The 25,062-nt window shown below is 35.7% G+C and overlaps 1 protein-coding gene across 1 annotated transcript in view; it reads right to left on the bottom strand.

Annotated features, from left to right (window-relative positions):
* Window positions 1-25,062, bottom strand: part of FAT4 (FAT atypical cadherin 4) — a 201,670-nt gene that overhangs the window by 73,405 nt on the left and 103,203 nt on the right. The window contains exons 3-6 of the mRNA XM_013007038.1: window positions 23,170-23,431; window positions 21,520-21,870; window positions 14,387-15,309; window positions 13,540-13,714 (exon numbers count right to left, since the gene is read on the bottom strand). Of these exons, the coding sequence (XP_012862492.1) occupies window positions 13,540-13,714; window positions 14,387-15,309; window positions 21,520-21,870; window positions 23,170-23,431 (1,711 nt within the window). The remainder of the gene's footprint in view (window positions 1-13,539; window positions 13,715-14,386; window positions 15,310-21,519; window positions 21,871-23,169; window positions 23,432-25,062) is intronic.

Below are 25,062 nucleotides of genomic sequence, written 5' to 3'. Positions count from 1 at the left end.
ATCTGTATGCTTTACAGACATTAAACTCACCTAGTCCAATGGGGCTTTCTAATCCCATAAAGAGTTATGGTCTCACAGAGGCACTTCTACCTTGTCCTACAGGACTGCGATGAGTTGGCATTGACTTCATGGCAGTACGTTTGGTTTGGTTTGGAAGCCCAAGTTCTGGATGCTGTCTACATGTTGTTCTTGTTGATGTTAAGGGCCATGAGTCAGTTCCAACTCATAGAGATCCTATGCACATTAGAATGAACACTGTCCGGTCTTGCACCATTCTCATCATTGTTGTTAAGTTTAAGCCCATTGACACAGCCACTGTGTCAATCCATCTTGTCTTACTCTTTTTTGCTGTCCCTATACGCTACTAAGCACAATGTCCTCTTCTAGGGAATGGTCTCTCCAGATAACATGAATTACCTGCTTCCCCTTAAAGAAAATGCGCTGTTATTTTGAAAGAGACCAGTAGTTAAAGTAGTGGGTAAGTTTGCTGGCTTGTGAACAAAACTTTCTTTAACTATCATTTGACAGAACTACAGATTTTGAAATATATGGCCTTTTCAGAGGTTGAAATAGGTAGCATGCAAAATATTACTTGAAGGTATGTAAAAATACATGTTTGATACAAAAATACTTCCTAAGGCAACAATTAATTAAGGAAACATGAACCACCAGTATATGCATAATTATAGACTGTCAGTTTCAATATATATGTATATATTAAATATATATTTAACCTCAGTTTAAATATACATATTTGTGTATACCCTAAATATATATTTAAACTGATGTTTTAGGAAGGGTCACTAGTTGGAAACTATGGCCCTTGGTGATAGAAAGGAAGCTGGTGTTCAAATGATAGAATTTTGAAAAGACCAATACTTCTTATTTCAAAAACTACTTTTAACAGCAAAAATTGTGACTACACATAAAACATCAGTTTAAAAATACATATTTGTGTATGCCCTAAATATATATTTAAACTGATGTTTAAATTATATGTGTTTATTAAAATATAGATGACAAATTAGAACAATATTAATTATTTAATTATATAAATTAAATATATTTATTAAAAATATAGTACTTACTATATTCTAATAAAAATGCATAAAGAGAAAGGATAAAGGAAGAAAACCCAAATATTTATAATAGTCATAAATTATTTAAGGTGTATTATCATTAAAACCATATTATACTATCTAACAATCACAAATTTAGAAACCTAGTATGTATAGTTATGATTCACCAGTCATGCTTCTATATAGTTTATAAAACACAAATAGACATTTTTGGGTGTTCTCTGCTTTCAACCAAGATCCTCCTTAAAACAGCAATGATAGACCTCATTTCACGTACTTTTCTAAATTCAGCTTGAATTTCTGGCAGCTCCAGGTCAATGTGCCACAGAAACGGTTTTTTAATTATCTTCAGGAAATTTTACTTGCATGTGATATTAATGGTATTGTTTGGTGACTCCCACCAATACAAACAAAAATATCTTCTACTCTTCCAATTTTTTTTGGTGTAGATTAGTGACTGCGTCTTCCTTCCACCTTCTTTTCACACTTTCTGTATCAAAAGATAATATTCCCATCGAATTCTTCAATATTGCCACCCAAGACTTGAGTTTTTCTCTGTTTTTCCAGCTACACAAAATCTTCCTTCTTGACTGGCTAACACCTAAGTCTTTACACACTTCATAATAATACTTTAAATTATTTTCCCAAGCTGTCCCATGAAATGTCAGTTCTTTTAGTTCATCATTTCTTCTATTTGCTCTAGCGGCTCTAAGTTCAAGGGCAAGTTTCAGATTCTCTTTTGACATTCACTTGATTCGTTTCTTTCCTGTCTTTTTCATAAACTCTTGCTTTCTTTACGTATGATGTCATCCTATAGTTCATCCATCAGGTCAGTAGTGCTCAATGTGTCAAATCTGTTCTTGAAATTCAGGTGGTAGATACATACAAAAGGTTGCATGGGGCCTTCATGGACTTTTCTAAATTTTCTTCAGCATTAACCTAAACGTACACATGAACAAAGGATGGTCTATTCAGAGGGTCTCTGGCCTTGTAGGGCTGATGCTAATGAGCTTCTCCATTGTTCCCCTACAGATGTCGTCTATTTGATCCCTGTTGATTCCATTGGGCAGGTTTGCCTGTGTCGTCACAATTTTTGTTGTTAAAAGTAGTATTTGAAATAAGAAGTGTTGGTCTCTTCAAAATTCTATCATTGGAGCACAGCTTCTTTTCTATCACCAAGAGCCATACTTTCCAACTAGTGACCCTTCCTTTATTCCAACTTTCACAGTCATGCTGCCAGTGCAGCTTGATTGCCTGCTTGATCAATTTCAGACTGATGAATTTGGTAGAACTCTTCATGATGATTTTTAATGTTGGTGAATATTTGCATTAATTGGACATCCTCATATGTATTCCTATGGTATCATATCATAGATATATTTAAATCATAGTCCGGAGAGAAGTATTTAACTTCTCTGAATCTAGGATGCATCATATTGAAAAAACAAAAACAAATAAAACCACACAAATCCTTGAGGATGTAAGATAATGAAAATTACCTGAAAAAATTAAATGTATAAATGTTTTACTATCTTAAAAATTAATATCTTGTCTGATAAGGAATTCTGTAAAGTTGACTAACATTTTTGACCCACACAGTCCCACTTAGATATGGATTTTTTTTCTCCTCTTGCTAACTGTGCTGTGCATATCCTTCCAACACTGTGTGATGCTAATCATCACCATACACACGTTTCTTCTCTTCAGTTAGGGGGGATGTAAAGGTGAGGAACTGGTAGTCACTGGAAAGATGAGTTGCTCTAGCACAGATGATTAGCATCACAAAGTGTTTTCACAGCATTTGTGGTCATCTTAATAGCTACAAGAAAAAAACATTTACATATAATTTGGCCTTTGCAGTTCAACCTCGGGTTGTCTAAGGTCAACTATACATTTAAAGAAATCACTGACCATAACAGAACCATGATTGCCAGATTAATACATGGAATAATAAAACAAGGAGGGAATTAAAGTGTGTGGTAGTTCAGGCCTACCATACATTGGGCACCCTCAAGGCAACAAATCCAAACCAAAGTCTAATGATCAACAAGGCTACACCTTTGGAATACCTGTTACCTGCTTCTTCTCAATTTATGGTGTTTTAGCCTTAACTCTAAGGGATATAGGTAAGTTTGAGGTACAGCCCAGATCACTAAGTGGGGTTTACACATCAAGTCCTCCTGGTGTGGTCTATACTTGTGCACCTCAAAAGAACAGTCTAAAGTCCCAGTAATCTATCGCACATGGCTTGGGTCACCAAGGGCTGGACAGAAACTAGGTCAAAGTATCTAATTAGGAACATAGTAGCAGGCAAATTCTCCCCATGGGTTCTATGTAAGTGTTGTTAAGTGTCTTTCTTTCCCCAATGAGGGCTTTCTCCTCCTCGTTTTCTACCAATAAAAATGGAGTTGCCTTCTCTGAGATAAGTTTTCCCTTATCACCAACACCCCATTGTTTGTGTAACTAGTTACGCAAACAATGGGGGGTTGGTGATAAGGGTTTAATCTGCACAAGTTGATAACGCATGAATTGAGGTTTATAGCCAGACTATAATGGTCTAATTTCCTTTTCTCAACTGGGTTTTAAATTCTATACCATTGGCTAAATCAATGAAATTATCAAAATAATTATCTTATTCCCCAGGGCGGTGACTGATAATGTTCTCTACTATAAAATGACAATGATGTCTCTAAAGTGAATGCGAGCCGTATATAAATCACAGATATATGAATAGATTTTGGGCCCCTATTTAATTCTAGGTTCAATCTAGAACAATTAGTTCTTATGACATAACCCCGCTTGATACTCGCCCTCATGAAGTGCTCACTGAAGATATGAGTGCTATAGCAAACTGTGATGAAGAAACTATGTTGCCTGGCTGTTATAAAGAATAATATCTGGGGTCTTAAAGGTTGTCTTCAAACAGCCATCTAAGTGAGGAATCAGCTAAGTTTACTAAATTGGATGAAGCAAACCAGCCTGGGTGATTCAAATATTGTAAATAATATAATCCAAATCTGAAGGAGGGAATGGTGACAGAGCTTAAATTGTGAACACTTAATTTGAAAAAGACTATGGGCAACAGTGGAAACCTAAGATACACGTGCAAGATCCATACATAGATTAAGCCTCCCGTGAATTCCCATTGACCACAGTGGAGGGGCATGCATAGCCTGGTTATCAGACAGAGAACATTTTAAAGGCAATTATGGGAGATATACTTAGGTTAAAATGTAGTATCTAATCCCCCTTTGACCCATTTTTAAGTCATTCTAGGTTTTAATATTTCCTACTTTCTTTCCAATTGAGATGTTTCTCTATTTTGATTTGCTATTGTCAGTTTAAAAAAAAAAAAACTTTTATTGAGACCTCTTACATCTCTTCACAATCCATACATTCATCATCCAATGGTCAAGCACATGTACACAAATGCCACCATAATCATTTTCAAAGCATTCTCTTCCCACTTGAACCCCTGATATCAGCTCCCCATTTCTTCCCCCTTCCTCTCCCATCTGCCCTCCCTCATGAACACTTGATAAATTATAGGTTATTTTTTCCATATCTTACATCATCCTCCATCACCCCTCACCAAATTTCCTGTTATTTGTCCCCTGGGAGGGGGACCTAGGTTGATCTTTGTGATCAATTCCCCCTTTCCTCCCTCACCCTCCCCTTAAGCTCCTGGTGTCTCTACTCTCATTGTTGGCCCTGAGAGGTTTATCTACCCTGTATTCCCTGTGTTGTGGGCTCTTATCTGTAGAAGTTTGCATGCTCTGGTCTAATCCAGTTTGAAAGGTAGAACTGAAGTTATGATAGGGGGAGGAAGGAAGCACAAAAGAGCTAGAGGAAAGTTCTGTGTTTCATCGGTGCTATACTGCACCCTGACTGGTTCATCTCATCCCTATGACCCCTCAGTGAGGAGATGTCCAATTGTCTACAGATGGGCATTGGGTCTCCACTCCATGCCCCACCACCCCATTCACCTTGGGTATGGTTTTATTCTGGGTCTTAGATGCCTGGTACCTGATCCCATCAACACCTTATGATCAAACAGGCTGCTGTGCTTCTTCCAAGTGGGCTTTGTTGCTTCTCATCTAGATGAATGTTTGTTCATCTTCAAGGCTTTAAGACCCCAGATGCTATATCTTTTAATAGCCAGGCACCATCAGCTTTCTTCACCACATTGGCTAATGCACTCATTTTGTCTTCAGAGATCATGTGGGGAAGGTGAACATCACAGAATGATGGATTTTTAGAACAAAGTGTTCTTGTGTTAAGGGAATAGTTGAGTAGAGGCCCAATGCCCATCTGCAACCTTAATTCTTAACATATACATATGGGTACATAGTTCTATTCCCTTCATATATATATAAAAGAAATGTACATGCCTATATTTAGGCCTCTATAAATGCCCTTTGCCTCCTGGTTCTTTCCTTTATTTCCTTTTTACTTCCCTCTTTTCCCACCATCATGGTCGGCCTTCATTTGGGTTTAATAATTCCTCGCTGCTACATTGCCCTTGATTAAGTCCCACGAGACATCCAATGATCTTCCTTCCATTGACTTTAGTTCACTTGTTGTTCCCTTGTCCCTAGGTTGGTCCCCACTCCTTCCTTTCTCCCCATTTCCTCTTCACTGTACCCCCCTGAAACAATAGGTTCCGTTCTTTTCTTCTCCGAATTGTTTATCCCACTTATCTTATCTAGATAGACAGGCAGATACATCAATTGGTGCAAAAACCAGGCAAAGCCAAATAAAACAACAAAGGAAGTCAAAACCAACAAAACAATAACAACAACAGCAGAAAGCAAGAACAAAATAACAATAACAAAAAGAAAGCCACTGACAAAAATGAAAAAGCCTATAAATAGTTGAGGGTCTATATGTTGACCTTTACAAGTGTTTTCCAGTGAAGTTTTATGGGTGCCACACAAGTATATTTCTTGTTTTCCTCAGGTTTTTCATCACTCTGTTCCCCCTTCTGCTCTGCTGCATGCCCTCAGTGCCTTGCCTGAGTGTAATAGGGCCAGGCCATGCACTATTCCCACCCTGTGTCTCCAGTGCTGTCCCCTGAAGCATCATGGCTTAGTGTGTTGTTAGGTTTTAAAAAAATAAATGTTTTTCTGATTATGAAATCCAGAATAGTTAAATCTATAAAGATACTAATTAAACTAATGGGTTTGTTAGAGATGGTGGGGGGTGATTGGGGGAAATGGGGAATTAAAAAAACGATAAGTATAAGAAAGAAGAAAATGTTCTAAAATTGATGATGGTAATGGTTGTAAAATTATTTTTGCTATGATTTAATATGTGCCAATAACACTATTTTAAAAGGAACAAGAAAAAGAAAAACAATCCCTTTCCTTTCACAACATTTCCCATTTGTTTCATAAGCACACAATACAAATGTCAAATTCTCAGAATGACTTGGATGACCAAGGAGCATATGCTCACATTGTTTCCTGTTCTTGACACCCCTCTCCCCTCTTGTTTCTCAACTCTGAATGTTCCAAATCACAAATCCTTGATGAGCTTCTGCTGTGGCCTGTGCATGATTGGGCACCCCCATATGGGGCCACTGACTCAAATCATATTACAACCCACATAATGACACATCATTTCTCAAGAGAGTTTTCCAGTGATTGGAATTTCTAGATTCCTGGTACTGGTTTCTCCATTTTATTTCCACAGAGAGTTCACATGTAGGTTTATAAATGACTTTACCACACATTTCTTCTAAAATTGAAGAGGAATGTGAAGCTGATCAAGATTTAGCTATTCATAAGATCTTGGGTTCCAAATCTCTTACTCTACCCAATTTTACTCAGTTTCATTTTCTTTCTCCAAATAACTTTTGAAATATTTGATTGGATTGGGGAATATAGTAATGATGATATGTTTCTACATAAGAATGCATAGCTTTAGTGCCTTGTTACAATAAAGGATAATACTGATCACTTACATAATAAAATGTATTCCAGAATAACTTGACTTTATGTGATTAATGCACTCAATTCTATTCAGATTAGCTCAGGATTGATAATAATTTGTATATAATGTAATATTGCTATACTTGCATATTCTAAAATACACTAGGAACATTGTTTTCTTTCACAAAGGAATAGACTCAAATAACATATCTCAAAAATATAAGACAAATATATGTATATACATATATTATATATATTACATATATATGTATTATATATCTAAAACAATAAATAATCAGTGGCACTATTTTGTAAATACATTTACATATTTTAACCCATAATACAAAGCTTCCTATTCTTTCATACAAAATGATACCATGAAAAACATTGCTATATACTCTAAAATTAACTATATATAATTAAAAATACTAATATATTAATCAAAAACATTTCCAAAATTTATAAAAAGCCCATTTAAAGCTCACAAATTTTCATCTCTATAAGTAACAAGAAATCTACATTAACATATATCTATCCAGATATGTATTTTATAAATGTGCACATGTATAAATCTTAATATATATATGTTTATATATAAATTTAAACCAAAAACTTGAACTCATTGTTGTCAAGTAAATTCTGATTCAAAGTCACATAGTAGACCCACTCAGCATGTTTCCAAAGTTGTGTTTTGTAGTTGCCTTGAGTCCATTCTGGCGACCCTATGTGCAACAGGATTAAACACTGCCATGTCCTGCGGCATCCTCACAATTGTTATGTTTGAGCTTATTGCTGCAGTTTAAACCATCTTAGTGAGAGTTTTCCTCTCTTTTGTTGCCCTTCTACTTTACCACTTTTCCAAAGACTAGTGTCTCTGGGGAACATATCCAAAGCTGTAGGCTTCATGAATGCAGACTGCTACACTTTTATCTCATGGAACAGCTGACAAGTTTAAAATACTAACTATTTTTGCTAGCTGTGCTTTACGTATATGGCATATGGAAGGGATTTTTTTTTAATTTGTGGGAAAATTCTTTTATCTTTCAATTCTACTTTTCCATGAACTTTTTTGAAGTATTGTCATATACAAGTAAACAAGGAGTCAAAAAATTCATGAAAATAACTGCATGGATTTCATTTTTTGCACTAAAATAAATTTTTACTAACTTGTTATAACATGTCTGCAAATGCCCTAGCTTGAGACACTAAGAAGGAAAAGACATCCGTTTGAAAAGAACCCCTTGGACAGCAACATGAATTCTGCTAAAATGAGAGTAAAGAGCAAATATCAAATGTATGGTCAAGTTTGGATGAAAAAAAATGGTAAAATAACTCATTCTAGCTTTATGAAATACTTTGGAGGACAATGCCTCAATAAATCAGTGAATTATCATAGCAATAAATCATCCACATCAGTTTGCTGGGAAACAATCCTGTATGTCTCTCACTTAAGAAACAATAGGCAATACCATAGACATGACAATTGATTCAACTTATGATGTTCTGACAGAAAAACTAAAGTTGAGCAAACTTTCCACTCAGTGAGGTCTAAAACTATAGTACCCAGATCAGCTAGTGATAAACATTTTTTATGGAAATTTTAAACAAGTAGGATCAAGGTGCTAAATCAATTCTTGGAAAAATTGTCATCAAAAATGAAACATGGCTTAACGAGGATGATCCTGAAGTCAAAACACAATCAAAGAAATCGCTACCAAGGGTTGGACAGAAGTGGTTCAGTCAAAGAAAAAGCAGACCAATAAGAGTAGAGGTCATGTCAAGGCATTTTTCTTGTTTACCTTCTGACGGGCCAAAGAATTATAATAAAAAACTCAATGCTGATTCTTAGTGACCATATAGGGCAGGATAGAACTGCCCTTTTGAGTTTCAGAGACTGTAATTCTTTCTGGGTGTAATAAGCTCTGTCTTCCTCCAGTGGAATGACTGGTGGCTTCGAAAGGCTGCCCTTTTAATTTATCAGCTCAATGTGTAACCATTATACCACCAGGTATACCTGGTGATACCATGTGCTCAGCAGGTGAGTCCACAATGCGGATAACCTTGAGAAGAAGGGGAATTCCAGAATACTTCATTGCACTCATTTGGAACTTGCACATGGATCAAGAGGCAATTGTATGAACAGAACAAAGGAATACTTCATGGCTTAAAATCAGAAAAGTATGCATTAGGGTTGTATACTCTCACCATCTTGTTCAATCTATATGCTGAGCAAATAATCAGTTCAGTGGATTCTATGAAGAAGAACGTGACATCAGGATTGGAGGAAGACTTATTAACAACCTGCAATATGAAGATGACACAACCTTGCTTGCTGAAAGTGAAGAGGAATTGAAGCGCTTGCTGATGTAGATCAAAGATTATAGCCTTCAGTATGGATTACAACTTGATGTAAGGAAGACCAAAATCATCAATCTGGAACAATAAGTAACATCATGATAAATGGAAAAAAGTTGAAGTTGTCAAAGATTTTGTCTTGCTTAGATCCACAATCAATGCTCACGGAAGCAGCACTGAAGATATCAAAAGACTTTGCATTCAGTAAATATGCTGCACAAGACCTCTGTACTGAAGAACAAGGATGTTACTTTGAGGACTAAGGTGCACCTGGCCCAACCTATGATATTCTCCATTGCATCATATGCAAGTGAACGATAGACAGTAAATAAGGAAGGCTGTAGAATTGATGCATTTTAATTGTGCTGCTAGAGAAGAATATTAAATACTCCCAGGACTATTAAAAATCAAACCAATCTGGGTTGCAAGAAGTTAAGGATAGGAAGCTCCCTAGAGGCAAGGATGGCAAGGCTTCATCTTACATACTTTAGATATACTGTCAAGAGAGACGGGTCCCTGGAGAAGGACATCATGTTTGGTAAAGTGTAAGGGCAGCAGACAAGAGGAAGGCCCAGAATTAGATGGATTGACACAGTGACTGCAACAATGGGCTCAGGCATAGGGACAGCTATGCGGATGGCACAAGACCACATCGTGTTTTCATTCTGCTTTACATAGGGTCACTATGGGCCAGAGCTGCCTCAATGGCACCTAATAAGAACAACAACATTAGAAGAGTGTTTTGAGAAAGTTAGTCAAAACTTTAGCTGGGCATTGTCAGAGGAAACCTCACCAGAGAGTCCTCCCATACAAAAATGCTTATTCCTTTCATTAACAAGGACTAGTTTGTGAGAGTCAGAAGGAGCCAAATCAGAATGGTGAGAACCTAATGCCTAATCATGAAGCATGCACTTTACCTTCTGGATTTTCCCCCCTTCTGATATTGTGTTATGCAGGATGCTCTAGAGAAATAAAACCAGGACATGTGATTATAGACAGATAGATGATAGAAGATCTATAGATAGATAGATGATAGAGATAGATAGATACATAGATGATGATGATAGATAGATACATAGATAGATGACAGATAGATTTAAGCAGCAAGAAGGAATGTAACAGCTAATTAGTACAGCAGTACAGAGGGTTCAGTTCAATTCATCTCTGTGGAACAGTTAATATACTGGAAGTCCATCAACTCACATGGGCTGTTGGGTCCAAGGTCAAGGATGCAGACAGTAGAGTCCTCCCATGGGCAAGGCAAGCAGAATATGCCCACAGGCAGAAAACAATAGGGTGGGTCACAAACATTTAGTCAATCAGGAGCTTAATGAAGCAAGTCTGGATGGGATAATGCAAGGTTACAAGTTCCAGAAGCCTCAAGCTCAAGTGATGTACACACCAGCAGCATGGGGAAGCAGATCTTGAAGGAGCCTCAAGCTCTAGCAACATGATCTAGGGGTTGGCTATGCCCAGATGTAGTGTAGCTAACAAGTTGAGGTAGAGAACTAGCTAAAGCAGCAACATATTCCAGCATCCTCCAATCATCAGAGAGTAAGAGAGCGGGGGTGGGCCTTGCAAAGCCATTTATCTCTTTGCCCTCCAATCAAACTGTGACCTGATTAATCCCACATGTTCCTATTGGCCAGGTTGGCACAATAAAGCTACCACTGATAGTTTTTTGTTTCCTAATCTGAAAAAAAAAAAGTTTTTTAAAAGGACACCTAATTTTCTTGGAGTATGTCCGGAAATAGCAAGGTCAGCAGGTTGAAGCCACCAGTCACTCTTTGGGAGAAAGACAGAGCTCTCTACTTCCATAAAGAGTTACAGTCTTGGAAACACATAGGAGCAGTTCTGCATTGCCCTACAGGGTTGCTATGAGTCAGCATTGACCTGAGGGCAGGGAGGGTGACTTGGGTTTATTTTTCTTCATTAAACAATACAAAAAAAAATCACTGAGGTAACATAGTTAAATTCTAAGAACACTCAATTATTTGGAGAGCACCAGGTTGCTGGTATCATCACTTACAGAAGTGTCTCAATCTTGATAGAGCTATTTTGAGAATGAAGTTTATATTTTGATTTTTATCTTTTAATTCCATTTTCTTATGAACTTTGTGAAGCCCGCTAATTGTTTTCTTCAGTCCTTTCATAGTCGAACAAAACTACCTTGATCTAAGAATTTCAACAAATATGTGTTTTAATTTTACCAAAATTGTTCATGTTTTTAGGTTTTCTAATACAAGCTGAGTTGTGACATTCACTTCTACAAATGAACACTATAAGAGTCTTATAATTCACAAATCTTTTAAAAACTAAATTACGTCTTTTTCATTAATCCATTTATGAAAGTGTATTTAAGCAATTATCACTGTAATCAGGCCCCAATATTTCTTTAATGAAATTTTCATCATTTCAAGTTTGAGTTAAAAGCATTCAGTGTTTACAGATAGTAAGTGTTTAAAAAATCATAGTAGTGTGTGCTCACTTTCCTGATATGATCGCTGAGGACAGATGGGTGCATGGGCAAATATGGTGAAGAAAGCTGATGGTGCCCGGCTATCAAAAGATATAGCGTCTTGGGTCTTAAAGGCTTGAAGGTAAACAAGCATCCATCTAGCTCAGAAGCAACAAAGTCCACATGGAAGAAGCACACCAGCCTGTGTGATCACAAGGTGTCAAAGGGATCAGGGATCAGGCATCAACAAACAAAAAATCTTATCATTGTGTGTTGACCTTCCTGATATGATCATTAAAAACAAATGGGTGCATAAGCAAATGTGGTAGAGAAAGCTGATGGTGCCTGGCCATCCAAAGATATAGCACCTGGGTTCTTAAAGATCTAAAGGTAAACAAGCCGCCATCTAGCTCAGAAGCAAAAAAGCCCACATGGAAGAAGCACACCAGCCTGTGTGATTACAAGTTGTGGAAGGAATCAGGGATCAGGCATCAAGGAACAAAAAATCAAATCATGGTGAATGAAGGGGAGCCAAAGCCCATCTGTGGGCAACTTTACATCCCCTTACAGAAGGTTCGTGGGAAGGAGATGAGCCAATCAGGGTGCAGTGTAGCAAGATGAAACATACAACTTTCCTCTAGTTCTTAAATACTTCCTCCCCTCCACTATCATGATCTGAATTCTACCTTGCTAGACCAGAGGATGTACACTGGTACAGATAGGAACTGGAATCCAGTAGAGAAGATCCCTTCAGGACCAGTGGTGAGAGTGGCTATACCAGGAGGGTGGAGGGAGGGTGGGGTGGAAAGGGGGAACCGATTACAAGGATCTACATATAACCTCCTCTCTGGGGGACGGACAACAGAAAAGTGGGTGAAGTGAGAAGTCGGACAGTGTAAGAAATGACAAAATAATAATAATTTATAAATTATCAAGGGTTCATGAGGGAGGGAGGAGTGGGGAGGGAGGGCAAAAATGAGGAACTGAAACCAATGATTCAAGTAGAAAGCAAATGTTTCGAGAATGATGATGGCAACAAATATACAAATGTGCTTGAAACAATAGATGTATGTATGGATTGTGATAAGCGTTGTATGAACCCCCAATAAAATTATATATATATATGGTAAATGGTAACATTAGCAGATTTCAATGAATATTATTTTATGATATTTCTGGTATATTTTCATGTAATAACTATTTCCAATCAACTCTGAAAGGGAATGATTGTGCTGTTCATTATTTCTCTTGTAGTTCAGTGCAGAAGTTACTTATTGAAAAACTTATAATTCACAAATATAGTCTTCTAGGAGCTCCATCAGGCTTCATTAAATATTCAATTTTTGTTTTTGTTGTTGCAATATTAGAAAACCTAGAAGACGTATCTCCATGACCAGCTAGAGCCATTCTGGATGTTTTCAAAACTAACATGTATCCGAGCTCAAGTAGTAAAGTATCATTACTCAGATATTTCAGACAGCTTACAGTGCAAGGGCTTTCTTACAGGAATAGATTTTGCCTTTGACGTGCTTAAATCCTTACCACAAACATATGCATTTTATAAAGTTATATATGTAGTATTATAAGTTATAGAGATATACTAGAAAGTTTCAAGTAGTAGGAGATATCAAATGCTATTTAATAATGAGCACAAAATATTTTCTGCTACTCATATTACACAAACTATTCACAATTAAGGTTACAACTGTTTTACCTGAATCTGTAGCTGTGACGGTCAAAACAAAATGCTCCTTCTTTTCCCGATCTAGGCTCTGTGTTACTCTAAGTTCTCCACTGGCTGAGAGGATAAAAGAATTGTCTTCATTACCACCCAATAGCACATAGGAGAGTTTACTGTTGGAACCTTGATCATCATCTCTTGCCAACACCTATTGAAGAGAATAATACATGTAAGTACAACTGGCATAATGTCAGAACTGGATACATTGTTTAACCCTCAAAATAAAAGGAGGCAAAGTTATTTGTCTTGATGGAAAGATTTCAAAGATATATTTTGATGTTTTCAGGTTAAAAAATTATGCAGAATAGTATATACTGCATATGACTATATTTGTAAAAATGTAGGTATATATTTGTATAGTGTTTTTGGAAGACTTCACAAAATATTAGTAATAGTTTTATCTAGCCCATAAGACTTGTAGATGAAGGAAAAAACTTTTGCAGCTAATTTTCCAAAATTCTTATTTTGTTATTATGTGCAATTATTGCTATTAACATTTTAAATTTCACATGAGGAAATTGATGAAATATTATATGTTTAGTATAATACAAAGGCTGAAATTCAAAATTAACAAATATGTCAATATCTGCATGAATAAACATATCTATGACGAAGATGCAATATTCTAAGCTATGGGAAACTTTAAATTTGTGGGCATCATTCTTATAGGCCTTTTTTTTTTCAAGATTTGTTATATTTGAAATTGAGCAACTATAGTAGACCATGAAGAACAAGGTGGATGGAATACGAACACAGTGGGAGAAGAGTGATTTTCATGTGAAGAATCTTAGTGAAACAAGATTTGTTTAAATATACTGACCTGAAGAATTGTACTAGGCAGTGTTCCTAAATTCTCCGGGATATTCACAGAATATGGAGAGAGTTCAAATACTGGAACAAAATCATTAATATCCAATAGGACAATGTTGACAGTGGAGGTATCCGTTCTTGGGCTACTGCCCCGGTCTGTTGCCTGAACAGATAAAAAGTAAGCTGGGGTCTTCTCTCTATCCAAAGGCTTCGCCACAGTGATGGCGCCTGTGACAGAATCAATCCGAAATTCTTGATTGGCATTTCCATCAACAATGCCAAAGCGGACCTGTCCATTTGTACCTTCATCCCCGTCTGCTGCATATACTTGGATTATATCTGTTCCAGTAAGAGTGTTTTCATTAATCTCCACTTTATATAGAGTCTGTGCAAAAACGGGGTTGTTGTCATTGATATCCAGTACCATAACTACAACCTCTGTAGATGAAGAGAGAGATGGTTGACCTTTGTCTGTAGCCACCACTGTTAGAGTATAGTTAGACACATCTTCTCTATCCAGTTCTCCAGTGAGCCTCACTTCACCATCAATGGTCCCAATGCTAAACTTGTTTCCCAACGGATTTAGCAATGTGTACTCAATATAACTGTTTGGACCACTATCTGGGTCTGTTGCTTGAGCTTTGAAAACAACAGTATCAATTGGAGTGTTTTCTGGAATGTATGTCAATTTTGGGGAAAGGAATGATGGTGGGTTATCATTCACATCCAATAAAATAATGGAGACTTGAACGGTGCTTGTGTATCTGGAGGCTGGAGGTTGTGGTAGGTCGTGCACCTGAATCACCAGGTTGTAAAAGGACTGGCTTTCCCGATCCAAAGCTTTTAAAACTTTCAGTACTCCATGCTTGTCCACTGTAAACTGTCCGAAGCTATCACCTGAAGCAATGCTATAAGCCAATTGGGAGTTGACACCTGCAATTGAAGGGGAGAAAAAAGTCATTTTCTGAAATGTGGGCTGTTTGTACATTAGATTGAAACAAATATCCCTGCATATAATCTTGCATGCTTCAGATATGATGCCCCAAATACACCAGAGGGATAGTTAAGCTGTAGGTAGTTTTTTGCTTGTTTGTTTGTTTGTTTTGTGTATGTGTGTGTGTGAAGGGTCACTATGAGTTGGAATAAACTTTTCTTTGACTGTTCAGTAGATAACACACAGCTATTGTTTAACTTTTGATCAGAAAATATGTTTACAATCTGGTGAGCCAATTAAACATTTACTCCTTCCTATTGCCTATGTTGAAATGTTATTTAAAAAAAACTAAAGAGAAGAAAAATATTCTAAAAGGAGGGTGTTTTCTGTCCATTTCCTTTATTTCTACTCCATAATTCCTGAGGGTTCAACATTAAGTATGCCACATTCTAAGCCATTAGTCAAGCATTTATAACTTCAATAATTTATTGAGGTTGACACCAATTTTCAGAGAAGGGTAATAAAATTTTCTGATGTAGGGCATTAGTCATGGATGCTTTCCGTTTACTTTTATGTTTCTTGTCAGAACCCATAAATATTTTTAAATTCTTGTTAAGCATCTGGTCATGGAATGGCCTATGAGAAAATATTTCTCTCAGAGTTTACTATATGTAAGATAGCATATATATATATATATATATATATATATATATATATACATACACACAGACACTGTTATACACACACATGCGGGGCCTTCAAAAAATTTATGAAAAATTCTATTGTCTTATAACTACATTTTCCCACACACTTTATAAAGTCACCTCATATATATATGTGTATGTGTATGAATATATATACACATAATGATTTAATATATTATTTGAAAGAAATATTATCAGCAAATTTTTAAAGGTTCTACATATAAATGCTCAAGTTATTAATATACTTTTTATTATAGTTTGTCTGTTTTTCCTAGAAACATGTCACTTTTAATTTTCAAATATTTAACTTGACTAATTATTTAGAAATTGCAGTTTCTTATAACATAGAGGTAGAGAATAAATCAATGTATTTTCAAGCACTAATTTTAAAGCAAATAGCAGACAATCAGTAAAACGGAGAAGTCAGATTCATTGCCTTAGAATGGTGCTGTCTTCATGTACATTCTAATATTTTATTATAAAGATTTGTATTAGCTATATGCTAAATTTAGGAATAATATCCTACAATATAATGTTATGCTAAGGAATCATTCATCTAGATAATCATTCTTTAGTAAAAATTTGTATAACTACCAGTATTAAAAATCTGTTAACTAAAGTGAATTGCTAACAGGTTATCATTTATTTTCCATATGGTTACCATTTTAACTATAGAATTCCTGAATTCCACTAACTGGTTCTAACACCCTTTTTTTGGCCAAAAAGATTTTCAGAACAATTCAGTCACAATTTTTCTTTGTTTTACCTTTGAAAAATACTCTTTCTCAAAATCCTATGACTATACAAATTGGATTTGTTTTCTCTTGTTGAAGTTCTTTGAAAAAAGATGGTTACTAAAAAAGCTTGGTAATGTCTGTCCTATCAGATGTAGCCTATTCCGATTAAAATACTAATGCTACTCCTTTTCTGTAACTTGATATCCTTTATACAGTGTGCTATGTTTATATACTAATTAAAAGTAACATATTCATGAGGGTAACTTTCAGATAGTGACTTGCTGGCAGAAAGTTCTCAGATAACACAAGGCCTGAATAAATGTTTTGGAAAGCTAGAGTCTTTTGTGAATGTTCCCTGTATTGTCTCTTTAAGACTACAAATAAACTATAGGACACAGCAGGATAAGAGTTGGAAGTTCAAGGAAAATGAGCATTAATAAAGCTAATGGGTGTCAAAAAGCAACTCAGCAGCAGGAGAGAAATAATTTTGAGATCTAAATAGAAAAAGGTCAACAGTCTACTTCTATTCTTTGTCTTAAGATTCTACAGGCTTGCTGGGGTAGAAATTTCCACTAATTGGTCCAAGTAAAAAATGTGCATATGTGTGTGTTTGTGTGCAATAAAATTACTTTCTAAAGGAATTGTCTGCATTTTTTATGACAAACTTCATCAGTAAATATTGAATCCATATTCTTTGTAAGCCCAAATTCATACAAGATTATTATTAAGAAAGAGAATTATGAAGCATATGAATAAAATCAATGCCAATTCCATGCTGTAAAAGTACATAAAATCTTTCATGCCTTGGGTCAAGGGATATTAGAAATATTGAAAAAATAGAACATAGTTGTTTCCATAAATCAATTGGAATGTGAGCAATTAAATCAGGGATCTGAACACACTCAGTTCACCCTGTATGTTACTTTCTTGAGTAAAGAATTAAATTTCAAAGGCGAAAAAAGAACCTGATACCAAGATTTTACAGTCCTGTTGTAAACCGCAAAACAGCCATGGTGTGGGTAGGAAAGTAATCAATATTTCACTTGAACAAAAATAACAGAAAAAGAAATGTTTCTATATGCAACCCCATAGCAACAAATACAAGATCCTAAGAAATAACATTAAAATGAACTAAAAATAACTATTATTATCTTTGGAAAAATAAGCGTAAACACACAGTGATTTTTTTTTTGCATAAAATTCTGGAATAGTAAAAACAGCTCTCATCTCAGGAAGTGAAATCTAATTACTACAATCATGGGCCATGGGGACCATGTCCATTGACTAAATTGTAAGGAAAGGACTTTTCATTGGTAACAAGACTCCTGGCTGACTTAGGGCTTATGCTCTCCATCCAGAAAATGCACATTGGCATATTGAAATTCTCCCTGGACATTTGTACTAGACTGAAAAATTTTTAATTTTTAGAAAAAAATTTTCTAAAAGTTTTAGAAAAATTTCTAATTTTTAGAAAAAAATTTAAATTTTAGAAAAAAAGATTTTATTTTCTATCCCTACTTTTACCTTGAGTATCTAAGTCATGAAACAGTAAATGTATTATTTTGAATTCTACAGGACATCTATTATGTGTTCAAACTTGAATTTAATGGGCTTAATATCGCCTACTTAGAAGTCAGAGTTGACTCAATGGCCGTGCATTTGGCTCGCGTTTTGGAATGAACCCCCATGGCACAGTGATGAATCTCTAAGCTCCTAACCAACTGGCTGCTAGTTTTGACCGGCCTGCTGTTGTATTGGAGAAAGATAGGGCAGGGTTTCCAAGAAGATTTACAGCCTCAATAACCAATGAGCCAATTCTACTCGTTCCATCGGCTTGCTATGAGTAAGAAGCTACTTGATGGCAATGGATTTTTGATTATAGCCTATTAGATTTTTAAACTTAAAATGATTCATATTGCCGACTTTCTGCCAATGTTCCGAAAATGATCGAGTGACATGATTCTTGCTGGCAGTTTTATTTTATGTGTGTGTGTGTGTGTTTTCAAATTCAGTCCTGTGAAAAAGTTATTGTAAGAATAGAGAACATAAAATATATACATGAAACTAGATGAATAGTTCTGTTATAAAATATACACATTGCCTCCTAGTCCATAAATATAGTCTGGTGATTTCTCCAAAGAACTACAGTGTTAGCTACTCATCTAGCTATAGTACACGAACCGGTTTCAGAAGCATTCATAATTTTCAAAACCATTTTAACAAGCCATCGAATCATTGGAATATAAAACCCATAAATCGTGTCAGCATTAATTTCATTGCTATATTATAAAATCACTCTCATGAGTCCTAAGAGTGTGAAGAATATATGAATTTATTCCCAGGAAATAGCAAAATAATTATCAAATAAGAACCTTTCCAAGATGGGCAAATTTGCTGCAATGTTTAACTGTATTTGTGGGAGTTTGAGATGAATACTTCAAATATTTTCTCATGAAACTTAAAATTTTGCTTCCTTCTAATATTATAATCAAGTTATCTGATCATTTAAAGTTTAAACACAAAAATACAAATAACAGAAAATGCTAAATGTATTTTCATATAAAATTTCTTCCCATAAGTGGATGACAACATTCCCTCATGAGAAACCTTTCGTTAAAAGATTAAGAGTAAATTGATCATTTAAAAATATTTAGAAATTCATTTCTTGGAGACTATTGACTTTAACTGAGTTAGCAGTTTTTAACAAATAAAGTTACCCCTGTACATTTTTATCGTTATCCTTGAAATTCAAAAGGAATAGGAACTGTGTCCTATATTTTAGGCCAAGCTACAGGAAATTGCTCTGATACAAGTATTCAAAACTAAAACAATGGCAAAATGTAGCTTGAAACTTAAGTCCAATTAAAGGAAAAATATCTAAGAAAAAATATTTGAGTCAATAGTGAACATATAGCTACATATACGAACCTGTAGAATTCCAGCTGGTTTTTCACAAGAAAAGTTTCATGTGTATATATATTTTAATGAGTTCTCCTACACTTTAAGGCTAACCTTCTAAAGCAGAAAAATATTCATGAAACAATGGTCACCTCTAACACATGATTAACAAGTAACAAAAAGTATCATGGATATTTCATTACAGAAAAGTTGGGCACAAGTCACTGGTAAAAATAAGATGATAGGAATGTTAGTGAGAATCATCATATTTCAGGAGTAGCTAAACTAATGAAAGGTAATGATACTAGATAAGTGAACTTACAAAATAGAGGTTAAGATCAACTGTTAAAAAGCATTAAAAAGGGTAATTGGAGACAATCCTCAGGTAGTTGCAAGATTATAAGAAATAGTGCAATGTTCCTATGTTAGAGTTTGGTACAAATTAAATACTAAATAAACAAATGGTGGTTGTCACTATTATTAATCCTTGGACATAAGAGCTGGTCATCTGCTTCCAAAATGCTACATCCTTAGACATCCCATATAGTAACTCTACTCTGCATATAAAGGATGAGAGTCAATAACAACAATTTTTTAATTAATTTTTTGTTAATACTATTATGATAGTAGTTCTCATACTGAAACTATATAAGTAACAATATTTGGAACTGTGTTGAAACCATATCATGCATCCGATATTAATTATGTTTGAATAAAAGAGGATTATTTCTATATGCTTTTATTCCCACTCTAAAGAAATCATTTTCAAAGTTGTGAATTAAGCCTATTAAAAAATACTGTGTTTTTTAATCTCTACTGCCTTTCTGTTATTTCTAGACACTCCTCAAAGGAAACTACGTATAGATAGAATGGAATTCTGAGATTACATAAATCATCCAAATCAGTAAGAAGGAGGAAATTCTAAATTAATGTTGTCATGCCAGTGCCACTAGACACATCCTCAGGCAATGGGCCCATGTCCTCATCTAAGGACTGTCCTTCTGCTTTTCCACTGGAAAGCTATGCAGCTGCATCCAATGGAAAAGAGACAAGTCACAGATTTCTAAACAATTCAAATAAGAGAATGACAATTTGTATAATGTAGCATTTAATGTGTGTTCATAAAATAGGTCTTAGAACAAAGGTCAGAGAAACAAGCTTGTAAAATTACATTTTCAAATGCTTCTACAATAAATATAAATTAAATATATATAGATATAACTCAAACTTGCTAACTTTGTGGTATACACTGGTGACTGAAAAGACCCTTTGAATGAAATAGTATTCCCATTGCTGTCAAGATTATTTCAACTTACTGTGAGCCTACGTAGGGTTTCTGAGGTTGTAAATCTTTATAAGAGCAGATAAGCTCATCTTTTCCCTAGGGCACCTGATGGGTTTGAACTTCTGACTTTGTGGTTAGAAGTCCAACTCTTACCCACTACCACCACTGGGGTATTATTAGCAGTTGTCAGTCAGCAATATGATATTCAGTTATGAGTACTAAAGTATTTTTCTTTAAGGTGTGCGATTATCTTTTCTTTCTAAATTTTATCCCCTTTCAAATTAAACATGTAAATGTAAGTATTTTATTTACTATGAAAAAAAAGACTAAAAAATGGTTGCTTGGCTTCAACATTATGGAAAACTGCAATAATGCCACAAAATTAGGAGAAAAAAAGAAAGGTAAAATTTGTAAAAAGCAATTAATTAAAATAGTTAAAATATAAATTTTAAATATAGTTTAAAATATAAATTTTCCCTCAGTTTTTGACACAAATTCACAAAATGCAAAATCAAATTTTAGACATATATTCACAAATTCAAACAAATTGTTTTAGGCTTTTGGTAAATTAAATAAAGTACCTACCATCATCTGCATCAGTAACATTAAAAACAAGAACAGTAGATCCTAGAGGTAGATTCTCCATTAATGATGTGCTATATGAATTCAAGCTGAATACAGGTGGGTTATCATTTGCATCAAGAATATTGAAATAAACCCTGATGGTTGTAAATTGCCCCCCACCGTCTTCAGCTCGGACTGTGAGGATGTAGTATTGTTGGGTTTCATAATCTAATGCTCGAGTCAGATTGAAGACTCCAGTAACTGGATTCAGAAAAAACATGCCGTCTTCATCATCCTCATTGACAATGTAGGTGATTTCTCCATTGACCCCCGAGTCATCATCAGTAGCTAAAATCGCTGCTACCAAAGAACCTGTCAAAAAGAAGAGGTCAATAGCATGCCATTAATGGACAATACAGAAGCATTATTTCTACAGTACAATTATTTAAAGTAGAGAACTGACTTTCTATATGAATATATAATGAAGACAGTATCCATGTGCTTTCTATTCACAGTTATATTAATACAGTTATAGGCATGCAATGTATCAGCTACCTAGAGGATCAAATGTCACTGTGTAAATGAACTGTCCTAGGGAACAGATCTTCATGCAGTATCTGACAGTAGTTGTCTGCTCAGCATTAGGCTTTTTCAATTTCTTGAGGGATCCCAGGACAATATATATTGAACTCCGTTGCTAGTGGCAGGCATTGTGGCTTCCAAATGATAAAACACATTTGTGCCCTGGGATACCACTCTTCAGGATACAGCTCACATGTTCATTGCTATAATTAAGACAATAAATAAATGCTACAGGGATTTGTACAAACGACTCTTCTTGATTAGGAAGTGCAATACTGCAGTAAGAAGTTAAACTGAAATCAATAAAATGAACTGCAATGAGAAGTGATCCTCTATAAGTATTTAGTGTTTTTTTCTGCCTTTTTTTTCCCCAAAAAGAAGTTACCAAACAGAAGCCTTATGATGCAAAATCTAATTTCAATTTGAAGGAAGAATTTCAAATAAGGGGAACAAAGACATAGATATTGAATACTCAGCCTAAGCAATCAAGGATATTCAAGGGAAAGAATATTCAAAGAGGCGAGAGTGTAATTCAGAATACAGGTTCTCCTAATATTTTTCTAGAAACTATAAATCATTCAGCCCCATAACAAAATTGCATATATTTTGTAAATTAGTTTTTAATTAGCATTAGATTTTTTTTTTCATTTTAAAGAAATAATTGAAACTGAATAAAGGAATCAACTTGCCCTGAGTCACATGTGAATAAATGTACTTCACAAATTTTCATGTATTTTCTTTGTCCTTCTTAAGAGCAATATAATCACACAATGTACTTTTTTTTTAAAGTGGAAACTGGTATGGAAACTGTTATTAGAACAAATTACCAACCCATATCACAAATACTTTCCAAAACAGAAATGTCTGAGATTAGTTATCAGAGGAATGGTTAACCTCAACTCCTCTCAAAATGCCTGTGATTTGCATGGGGATTATACTAAAGGTGGCTAATTAAAAGGTTCAAAATCTAGTACATATTTTCACAACCAGCAGCATGTGGCAAAACTTGTCATTATTTGAGACTAACCAAACAGAGTTCATAAGTATAGGTGGTTCTTATAAAATGCACATAAGGAAAAAACGACTTACCAGGGGTTGTATCTTCTGGGATGTCAAAGGAATACACAGGCCTGGAGAACTTAGGTGTGTGGTCATTCACATCACTGACAGTGATATTAATCCTCATGTCCGATGACTGCAGACCGTCATCTGCACGAACCAACAGCGAATATTTGGAACGGCGCTCCCTGTCCAACCTTTTGGTTGCAATCAGATCTCCAGATTCAGGGTCAATACGAAAACTATCATCAGCTCCACTGATGATCGTGTATGTGACCAGAGCATTTGCACCCTGAGGAAAAGAGACAGGGCGTCGGAACTGATGAAGTTGGAGCATTAAAAGCATCAGTCGTGGTTTCTATTGAACATGCAGACGACAAAGGGAGGCCTTTGGACTTCAGTTTCACCTGAAGGTCTAAGATATCAAAAACACAGGACAATGCAGTACCGGCAAACCTCATTCTGTTGCACTTCACAGATACAATCTTTTTCTCTTCTTCTAATTTAACTTAAGTTTGCGACACTCTTTTTCCAGAGCAAATGCTCACTCTTTTGGTAAGTCTACTATATCAAACTTTTTTTTCCTATTCTTAAAATCATTTTATTGGGGGCTCATACAACTCATCACAATCCATACGCACATCCATTGTGTCAAACGCATGTGTATATTTGTTGCCATCCTCATTTTGCAAACATTTGCTTTCTACTTGAGCCCTGGGTACCAGCTCCTCATTTTTCCCCCTCCCTTCCCGCACCCCCTCCCTCATGAACCCTTGATACTTTATAAATTATTATTATTTTGTCATGCCTTACACTGTCTGATGTCTCCCTTCACCCATTTTTCTGTTGTCCACCCCCCAGGGAGGGGGTTATATGTAGATCATTGTAATCAGTTCCCCTTTTCTCCCCCACCATAGTGGTTATGTGTTGGGCTGTGATCCGAGTGGTTAGCAGTTCAAAACCAGCAGCAGCTCTGCGGTTTTCAATTTCAAGCTTTCTCATGAAGCTATTGGACAGTATGGATCCCAGAGGCACAGGAGATTGTCGGACTGTTATGAAAGGCTCAAATCCAGAAGATACTCCAATAGAGAAAGATGTGGCTGCCTGTGTCACAGTTCTACCCTATTCTGTGTGGTCTCTGAGTTGGATTTGACTCATTGGCAGTAGATTTCAGTTTGGGGAGGTTAATGCACATTTAACAGACCACAGTATACTGTAAACATTAACTTTTACATTCACTAGGATACTGTGATATTTGCTTTATTCCTGTGTCTGGACTCAACCCCACAATATCTCTGAGATATATGTGTAGTATACAACCTTTCACCATTTATTCAATTAAATTATAATAAACTTCAGACTTCAGTATTATGTATATATATGTATATATATGCATAGCGATAGAAGGAGAATAAACAAATGCTACTTAAGTGCCAACTCCTACATGCATGGGTCAATTCCTAACAAAATATCTTTAAACATGCCTCTGAGCATTGGATGGTGCAAACGAGTTCTCTCTGTAGGACAATGTCTAGTCTCATTAGTGTGATTTAAAAAAAAAAAGTCCATGACAAATCTGACTTGAATGGTTAAAACCCTCTCAGTTGATCTGATGCACATTGGGCCTGATCTGGTTTTCAACATTTTCTGTTTGTTCATATTAGGGTTTATGTCAGATGCCTTTGGTCATTGGGGGTGACCCTCTTGAGCTTTTTATGTTTTTCTGTTTTTCAGTCTAGAAAACCCAGGATTGATGAACCGATAGAGACATCAAGTAGGATAAGGGTACCCAGGAGGTGCCCTGGTGGTGGAGGAGGGGAGGTGCCCAGGAGGTGCAGTAGTAATGGAGGAGGGGAGGTGGCTGGAGGTGCAGCGGTGGTGGAGGAGGGGAGGTGCAGTAGTAGTGGAGGAGGGGAGGTGGCT

The sequence above is a fragment of the Echinops telfairi genome, unplaced genomic scaffold, assembly GCF_000313985.2.
Source record: "Echinops telfairi isolate 266 unplaced genomic scaffold, ASM31398v2 ScPeMD7_14;HRSCAF=57, whole genome shotgun sequence".
Taxonomy (NCBI): domain Eukaryota; kingdom Metazoa; phylum Chordata; class Mammalia; order Afrosoricida; family Tenrecidae; genus Echinops; species Echinops telfairi.
The sequence above is the reverse complement of the archived record's forward strand: the minus strand, read 5'-3'. Positions and strand labels throughout refer to the sequence as shown.